Source organism: Vespula pensylvanica, chromosome 6 (genome assembly GCF_014466175.1).
Source record: "Vespula pensylvanica isolate Volc-1 chromosome 6, ASM1446617v1, whole genome shotgun sequence".
Lineage (NCBI taxonomy): Eukaryota > Metazoa > Arthropoda > Insecta > Hymenoptera > Vespidae > Vespula > Vespula pensylvanica.
The window spans coordinates 4,669,690-4,677,562 of NC_057690.1; the positions used below are offsets into that span (position 1 = coordinate 4,669,690).

Consider the following 7,873-nt stretch of genomic DNA (forward strand, 5'->3'; position numbering starts at 1 on the left):
TTACAATGTATTAATTTATGAAAATTAACATTTATTTAAATAATATAACTATTCTTTATACAATTTATGAATATTTGTCAGCATATTCATTTGCTAAAATATATAAATTAATTAATTAAAAATATTTATACACGATATCTATTTTAATGTGGAGCTGGAGTATGACCATCAACATAAAAGTTTCTAGTTGCTTTAGGTAATTCCAATACTATACCATCTAATTCCTTAGTTAATATTATTTGACAACCTAAAATGAAACAGGAAACTGTAATTTAAAACAACAATGATAAATGAACATAATTTCTATCAAATATATGAAGATTATACCTAATCTAGAATTTTCTTTTAAAAAAGGTGCTAAATCTAATAAATCCTCTTCTTGTTCCTCTGCTTGTGGAAGTTTATTTAAATAATCATAATGTACATACACATGACATGTAGTACAAGCAAGAGAAGCTTCGCATGCTCCTTCCATTTCTATTCCATATCTGTGCGCTAAATAAAGTACATTATCCCCTATTTTACCTTTCACTGGTATTTTTTTCCCTGTTTTGTCCACAAATGTAATATTTACTCTGGAGTATAAAATAACAAGTATATAAAAAAATATAAATGTTTATTACAATTTATCATTAGTTTGTACTTTGGATATAAGTTTTTAACGTGAAAGGTTAGGTTTACCTACATATCGGCTTCTGTTTTTGGATCCTGCATTTCGTATTCTCCATGTAATAACGCTGTAAAGACGAATATAATTTTTTATTTTAGCAATATATATGTATATATACGATTTTCGCGCTAATACCAAGAATTTTCAATGACGCCACCTGAGAGTTGTAAATACTTGAGTAAAACTTACATTTCGATGTATGCACCAATGAATTTCTCATTTCATTGAAATAATTAATTGATAAAAGTGTCTTTTTCAACGTACTTTTTAATATTAAGGGTCGTAATATAAACGTCATTACGTAGTTTTACAATAATTGTGATATCTAACCTTTAATTGTACATAGAAATAGCAAAGAGCTTTCTATCCAATGGTTATCAAGGTCGAAAGATGCGAAACTCGATACTTCACTATTTTAACCGCTGATTATGTATTACATAGAAGAATAATTAATTTGTTAAATTCTTTAAATAATTCTCTGATTCAAGAAAATTAAAATATGATTTCTAAAGGAAGCGGGATCTCGTAAGATACCGCAAATGTAGTATACATAATTTTTTTTATGTTCCTCAAATTATTATATGTTCCTTAAGTTATTACTTGGAGAAATATTTTTTTATAATATTTCTGATAAATTATATGACGTTGTGTGTTAGTAACAGAATATTATTACGAATATGTTTACTATTGTACCTACAATAATATTGTTATGTATGCGTGTGTGTTGATCTTGAATAAGCATTTTTTTTGTTTGTCTCTTTGTGATTATATAAAATTATTAATTATTATATCAATTACAGGTTATTTGGATTGCTTCTTGTTTAATTGTAAAATGGTTTAGATGTTTTATATTTGCTGGTGATAATTGATTTATTATAGATTTTTATAAAAAATGACTAAAGTGATTTATTTTAACGCGTTTATCATCAATCACTTCCATCAATTATTGATAAAGTATATTTCTTTGGTATCGGCTAATCGTTATATGCGAGAAAGAGAGAGGGAGGGAGTGAGAGAGAGGGAGGTAGAGAGAGAGAGAGGGTGTGTGAGAGAGAGAGGGAGAGAGAGATATATAACCTACCCAGATTTATAGATTGATATATTAGCCGCATGGTGGCGATAGTGTTCCTCGTTTGGCTTGTAGTTCACAGTTTGTCCATATCTGTCGTTGAAGTCGTACATGCCTCGTGCGAAAGGTCTTATCATGTACATAGATGTAATCATTAATAATCACTTCATGTGAAATAAAAATATTGTTTAATCAAATTTGAGTTATATTGGTAATTTGTTTTGGAAATAAGAAGATTATATTTCTTTCTTCGTAATAATATGCATAAATGTAAATATAACGTATAAGTAAGTAAAATTTGAATCTTTTAGAAATTGATACATTGACGATTGTTTACTTCTAGTAATTAAAATATTGTGATCAAAAATCGAAGAATGGCAGGAAATTTTTGGCAGAGCTCTCACCAGTAAGTTATAGACATAATAAATTAAATAACCAATTGTTAAACAACTTATTTTATTTTGTAGTCAACAGTGGTTACTTGATAAACAAGATTTAGTGCGCGAACGACAACATGATTTGTCTATTTTAACAGAAGAAGAATATCAAAAGCTTTTTATCTTTTTTTCTAACCGTAAGTTTACTGTAATATAAATTTTTATGTTATACGAATTATATTAAGAAATCCTTTGAACGTACGTATATATCTCTTGTTTCAGTTATTCAAGTGTTAGGTGAACAATTAAAATTAAGACAACAAGTAATTGCAACAGCAACAGTATATTTTAAAAGATTCTATGCTCGCAATAGTTTAAAATGTATCGATCCTTTATTATTAGCCCCAACATCCGTCTTTTTAGCTTCAAAGGTTGAAGAGTTTGGAGTTATTTCTAACACAAGGTTAATAACAACTTGCCAAACAGTAGGTATGTATAAAAAAGGATATATATTTATAATTAATGTAAAGTAAAAATATCTTTTATTTACCGCTTTTTTTCTAGTGAAAAACAAATTTAATTATGCATACTCTCAAGAATTTCCGTATCGTACAAATCATATTCTTGAATGTGAATTTTATCTTTTGGAGCATTTAGATTGTTGTTTAATCGTATATCAACCGTACAGACCTCTTTTAATTCTTATTCAAGATGTAGGGCCAGATGATCAACTATTAACATTAGCTTGGCGTATTATTAATGATAGTTTACGTACAGATGTGTGTCTTCTTTATCCACCATATCAAATAGCCATTGGTAAGAACTATATTAACTGCTAAGTATTACATATATCGCAGTAATGAGTTTTTACAAGTTGAACTAATTTTTAAACAAAATTAATTTATTGTAGGATGTCTGCAGATTGCATGTGTAATATTACAAAAAGATCTCAAATCATGGTTTGCAGAATTAAATGCAGACATGGAAAAAATTCAAGAAATAGCTCGTTATATCATAAATTTATATGAATTATGGAAAACGTATGATGAAAAAAAGGAAATACAAGGGCTATTGTCTAAAATGCCTAAACCAAAAGCAGCACCACAGCGCTGACATCTAGTTTCTTCAGCATCGAATATTTGGGATTGATGCTAAACAGTGATACATACTGACTAAGTATTTCTGTGAAGGATTGATAACCTTGACATTAAATACCGTTTTTATATGAAAATGTACACAATGTGTGGTACGAAGTTCGAATCTATCACTATCACAATTGGTGTATTGGTAAGCATGCAGTCTAATTACAATCATTATAAAATAAATACAAGGGGCAAAAAATAAAACGTAAAATCTTATTGATCACAGACGTCATATATAATGGAAATTACATTTTTTTTCTTTCTTTCTTTTTTTTTTTTTTTTTAATATGACAAAATTCATTTACTGTAAAAATGCAGAAATAAAATTCAGTAATTATGTACAACTCAGTTTTGTTATTTTAAGATATTTTACGCAGTATTATTTGTAAATGTTTTTACTGAATAAAAATCTTAGAGTTACATCGTATATCTTTTGTATTTTCATTGTTGATTCTAAGAAATATATTAATACCTATATTATATTTGTACATTAAGTTTATGTGAAAAAGAGATCTTTATCAAAGGAACCTAATGAAAATGCGAAACGTTCGTAACACTTCAGCTTTTAATTCGTTTCCATTAATGTTATTTTATATTAATTTTTTAAGAGGAACCTTTTGAATATCTTTTCCAAAACTTTTTCACATCATCATGGCCCGCTTTTGTTACCACCATTGTTCGTTTTCTGTATAAAAAATAAAAAATACTTAATGATAAAAGAATACTCTATCTCTATTAATATCAAAAAGTCAAAATAACTTTTTATTTTTGCAGTTATACCTGTCATTTTGCCAGATCAGAACACCTGTAGAAAGTGCATGATTCCTAAGCACTTCAAAATCAGTTTGAGAAAGAAATTGACTATATAGGACTCCTTCACTAAACAAAAATCTATTTCTTTCGTTTTCCCATAATTTAATTTGATCCACAATAGTTGGAGGCAATGTAGGTGGGCCTGCCTCTAACATTTTATTATGTGCATGCTGCTGTAAATAACTGTTAATATAGCAGAACGTAAATTAACTTTACTGTGTAATTGTAAGTATCTAGTTTGAAATTATTAATAAGAACATAAAATCGAATAAATTATAATTACATACCCTATGATCTGTGCTGCAGTAATTCCACTTTTCAAAGCTTGCCTTACTGAATCTCTTGTTAATATTGAAACCACTAAGTTTGGGAATCTGTAAGTTGTCACTTAGTAATAATAAAAACATAATTTTTATAATCATATGGAAACTTTTAGACCTACCTATATAACATTTCACAAAATAATCCAAGCAAAGCAACTTGCAAATTTGAATTAGTATAAGCATATACTCTGTAATTAGTTTCAACTACTATATATCCTTCTTTTCCACTTTCCTTAGCTAATGGTTTATTTTGTCCAGTAGCTATGTTTAATGCTAAACGCGTAGGGTAAAATCTAATAAGAGAAAAAGGAATAATTAAAAGATCAGTATGTAGAAAAAAATAGTTAAAACCAAATTAAACTCAATAACCTTCCAGCTTTTCGTTTACGTTGATAAACAAGTCCAAACTCTCTTAGATGTTGTAGAAATGTTAATAAACCTTCCGACATGCCTTCAGTACTATAATCTTTACCAAGTGTTGAAAAATTTAATTGAAATAGAAATGTAAGGCACTCAACTAAATTAAGCCCTCTTGCTTCTATCGTATCTAAATATTGGAGAATAAAATACCATACTTGTGATGCAGTATCTAACAATAAGAATTGAAAACCTGCTTGTGTAATAACTGGACTTCCATCAGCTTCGTCTCGTTTCATTAAACCGGCGTGTAAAAGTATTCTCACAGCATCAGCCGAGATACCTAAAATTAATTATTTAGATCTAATTTGTCATTAATATAACTTATTCAATAATTAAATTAATTTACCTTCTTGTTGCTGAGAACCAACCATATAATGTAAAACACATTCCCATCTTTCTAATGCATATGCATCTAAAAATGCTACGTCTCTAGGTTTACTATCAGTTTCTAATTGATTCGACATTGTCCATGGTTTACCACCTCCCAATAGAACAATTTTCAAATTTTTTTTGAAAGAGGCATGAACAATCCAACCTGGTAATCCTCCAGGTAAAGATGTTTCTCTCCATATATTTAATTCTTTTAAAATTACAACTACTTTCTGATGATCTTCAAGGTAAAGTTTAGAACACCAAGAAGCAATTACTGCCTGTGGAACTGCCTGTTCGACGAATAATAATCTCATGATATAGTGTTTTGCTATCACAGGCAGTTCACGAAACACAGCCAAACATATAGGCGGATTATGATATAATTTACTTAATACTTCTGGAGGACGTGACTTTAAATATTCGTGTAGATTTTTGCATTGTAATCCGGTAGGACGTAACAAATTCTTTCCACTTATCGCGTTTGACATTATATTGCAGCATTAACGAATTTTATTGTATCTTTATCGTGTAAATACACTGGGAAAACGAATTATGACGAAGTTACACGAAGGTACGACATTAAATTTTTTTCACTTTGCATTTGTTACATCAAACAAAATATACATCAGAGTTTTTTAATTATTATAATCATATATATCAATACCTTTCTTTATACTTGGTTATTCTTACATTCGTGTTTCTATAACAGAGCGTTATCCATAGAGTATGAAACATTATTGCGAAGGAATACTCGTGCGAAGAACAACTTATGCAAATCATAAAAACGATAAAAAATGAGACTGTTTTTTCAATTTCGGGTTCTTCTATTAAATTAAAAGTAAGAAAGTATTTGTCGGAATGAAAATTGTGTGTAATTCGTGAATTAATAAAATTATTAGAATTCAAATAGAACCGATTAATTTAATGATACAAATTTCGCTGTCTTCGGTAGTGGGGAGAATTTAGTTGTATTTTCAAGTGCCAGGTGGCGCTCGACAACGATAGAAAACATTGCGTGATCTCTACTCTTTACTCTCTAGGAAACACTCTTTCGGTTTCCCTCGTAGAGCGCATCGTGTAATGTGGAATTGTTGTAACAAGCGCAACGAGTAATAACGAGCGTTTTCAACTTTGTTCTCCGATGCTTTGTACTAACCGAACGTTTACGAAAATGTGTCGACGTGATGATGATCATACGATATTCGCGTAGAAATTAATTTAAAATGTAGGCTTGAAAAACGTGTGGATGGTTTAACCGTCGCCAATGAAATCAAACGTGTGTATATATATGTGTGTATGTATGTTTATAAAAATATAACGGAAAAGGTCGTTTTAATTTATCCGGGTTGCCGCGAAATATATATATATATATATTCATATTATATATATGTATGTATGTGTACAATCGGTCTTTCCCCTTCCGGGAAGTTTGTAAATAACGGTGATAGTTACCTTTAAATTTACTTTCGCGTTGTGAACACCAGTAAGAATAATAAATCGCAAAGTCGTCGCATTACCACGTACAACTAAATTGGTGTCTTTTCGAACGAGCCGACAGATTTTCCACCGATACGGGTAAGTGTTCTATGCGAGTTTCTTCCATTCAAAATTAAAATAAATAAAGTATGTTCGGATATGGTAAACGTTCGTTTATCAGTGATCCTTAAATTACTTGCGAATTATCGAACTTTTAGACCGAATACTTTTTGAATTTATTTTTGGAGAAGTGTCCTTGTTAGGTTAAGGTATCTTGTCAACATCGGTCAAGTGGTTTCGCGAAGATAGAGTATTGAATTAAAATTGTTCTTACTTTTCATTTACGCATTATCCAACGTATTTAAAATTACGACGATTAAAATCATTTTTATATATTAGGCATTTAGATATTTTTTTTTTTTCTTTTTTTTTTTTTTTATATTTATAACATCAATGAGTAGTATGATGATGCAAGTATTTGAAGAAGTGTTATTCTTTATTCATATTTTATTTATAGTTTCCTTTTATTTTATCATATAATAAATTTTCTGATATAGTTGTTATAAAGTTATGTTCCGTAATTGATCGTATAATATGATGCTACTAAGTTTCGAAACTAATATAAAGAAAGAAATATGATCCATATATGTATTAATGGATCTAATTTAAACTAAATTTCATAGATATTATCTTAACAAGATTAAGATATATCAGCAAAAGATATCAAATGAAAAAGTTATTGTTTTTATGGATGGATATATGAGAATGTTATATTTAAGAGTGAACGATATTAATGGTGTTCCAACCTGTTTAAAGTCAATAAAATTTGCTTTAACCTAGCTATTGGCTCAAGAACCACCTGTTAGATTTCATCTAAATTTAGAATTCAGTGGTAGAGAGTCAGTCAGAGTATTCTATAGATACTTCAGATCTGCCAACGCTCCCATACTTATCTTAAAGAGGACTGTGCAACAATGTGAACGCGCTTAATTTTTTTTTTTTTTCTTTTTGTTAATAGCTTGTCTTCTTTACTACTTATCTTTATAAAATTTATGCAACTATTTGTTGGAATCAATTGCAAAGTAAGAGATATATAAGAGTTCACTCATATGTTTTTGAACTAATATATATTTCTATTTTTTTTTTCTTTTTTCTTATTACAGACTAAAGGAATTTGACAAAGAAGATACCACCGTTAGAAGAGTTCACGA

The 7,873-nt window shown here is 29.0% G+C and overlaps 3 protein-coding genes across 7 annotated transcripts; 1 reads left to right on the forward strand and 2 right to left on the reverse strand.

Moving 5' to 3' along the window:
* Window positions 1-12: 12 nt before the first annotated feature.
* On the reverse strand, window positions 13-1,055 carry LOC122630200 (adrenodoxin-like protein 1, mitochondrial). The gene is made up of 4 exons (XM_043814462.1): window positions 860-1,055; window positions 686-737; window positions 328-575; window positions 13-247 (listed from the first exon to the last, which is right to left on the reverse strand). The coding sequence occupies exons 1-4, from the start codon at window positions 966-968 to the stop codon at window positions 144-146; spliced, it is 513 nt and encodes a 170-aa protein (XP_043670397.1). The 5' UTR covers window positions 969-1,055; the 3' UTR covers window positions 13-143.
* Window positions 1,056-1,803: 748 nt separating this feature from the next.
* LOC122630198 (cyclin-C) lies at window positions 1,804-4,489 on the forward strand. 3 transcript variants are annotated; one of them, XR_006327431.1, is made up of 7 exons: window positions 1,804-2,009; window positions 2,083-2,145; window positions 2,207-2,313; window positions 2,399-2,605; window positions 2,681-2,932; window positions 3,027-3,403; window positions 4,033-4,489. XR_006327431.1 is itself a non-coding variant. In XM_043814461.1 (6 exons), the coding sequence occupies exons 2-6, from the start codon at window positions 2,114-2,116 to the stop codon at window positions 3,227-3,229; spliced, it is 801 nt and encodes a 266-aa protein (XP_043670396.1). In that variant the 5' UTR covers window positions 1,804-2,026; window positions 2,083-2,113; the 3' UTR covers window positions 3,230-3,506. The 3 variants fall into 3 exon arrangements, 2 of the variants coding, with proteins under 2 accessions (XP_043670396.1, XP_043670395.1); XM_043814461.1 differs by lacking the exon at window positions 4,033-4,489 and having other exon boundaries at window positions 1,804-2,026; window positions 3,027-3,506; XM_043814460.1 differs by lacking the exon at window positions 4,033-4,489 and having other exon boundaries at window positions 3,027-3,506.
* LOC122630194 (general transcription factor IIH subunit 4) lies at window positions 3,638-5,931 on the reverse strand. Of its 3 annotated transcripts, XM_043814446.1 has the most exons (6): window positions 5,161-5,920; window positions 4,764-5,094; window positions 4,514-4,687; window positions 4,359-4,445; window positions 4,039-4,254; window positions 3,638-3,943 (listed from the first exon to the last, which is right to left on the reverse strand). In XM_043814446.1, exons 1-6 carry the CDS (start codon window positions 5,672-5,674, stop codon window positions 3,862-3,864), a joined length of 1,404 nt encoding a protein of 467 aa, XP_043670381.1. In that variant the 5' UTR covers window positions 5,675-5,920; the 3' UTR covers window positions 3,638-3,861. The 3 variants fall into 3 exon arrangements, with proteins under 3 accessions (XP_043670381.1, XP_043670383.1, XP_043670382.1); XM_043814448.1 differs by lacking the exon at window positions 3,638-3,943 and having other exon boundaries at window positions 4,109-4,241; window positions 5,161-5,931; XM_043814447.1 differs by lacking the exon at window positions 3,638-3,943 and having other exon boundaries at window positions 4,109-4,244; window positions 5,161-5,930.
* Between the last annotated feature and the right edge of the window lie 1,942 nt (window positions 5,932-7,873).

What these genes read in the sequence shown, in the direction of transcription:
- LOC122630200 (XM_043814462.1), bottom strand. Translation starts at nt 968, where the DNA reads ATGACGTTTATATTACGACCCTTAATATTAAAAAGTACGTTGAAAAAG. An exon ending in ATTGGTGCATACATCGAAAT is followed by an intron (nt 738 to 859) that starts GTAAGTTTTACT and finishes TCGTCTTTACAG; the next exon opens with CGTTATTACATGGAGAATAC. An exon ending in CCAAAAACAGAAGCCGATAT is followed by an intron (nt 576 to 685) that starts GTAGGTAAACCT and finishes TTTATACTCCAG; the next exon opens with AGTAAATATTACATTTGTGG.
- LOC122630198 (XM_043814461.1), top strand. Translation starts at nt 2,114, where the DNA reads ATGGCAGGAAATTTTTGGCAGAGCTCTCACCA. An exon ending in TTTTATCTTTTTTTCTAACC is followed by an intron (nt 2,314 to 2,398) that starts GTAAGTTTACTG and finishes CTCTTGTTTCAG; the next exon opens with TTATTCAAGTGTTAGGTGAA. An exon ending in AACAACTTGCCAAACAGTAG is followed by an intron (nt 2,606 to 2,680) that starts GTATGTATAAAA and finishes CTTTTTTTCTAG; the next exon opens with TGAAAAACAAATTTAATTAT.
- LOC122630194 (XM_043814446.1), bottom strand. Translation starts at nt 5,674, where the DNA reads ATGTCAAACGCGATAAGTGGAAAGAATTTGTTACGTCCTACCGGATTA. An exon ending in TTTTGTGAAATGTTATATAG is followed by an intron (nt 4,446 to 4,513) that starts GTAGGTCTAAAA and finishes GACAACTTACAG; the next exon opens with ATTCCCAAACTTAGTGGTTT. An exon ending in ACTGCAGCACAGATCATAGG is followed by an intron (nt 4,255 to 4,358) that starts GTATGTAATTAT and finishes CTATATTAACAG; the next exon opens with TTATTTACAGCAGCATGCAC.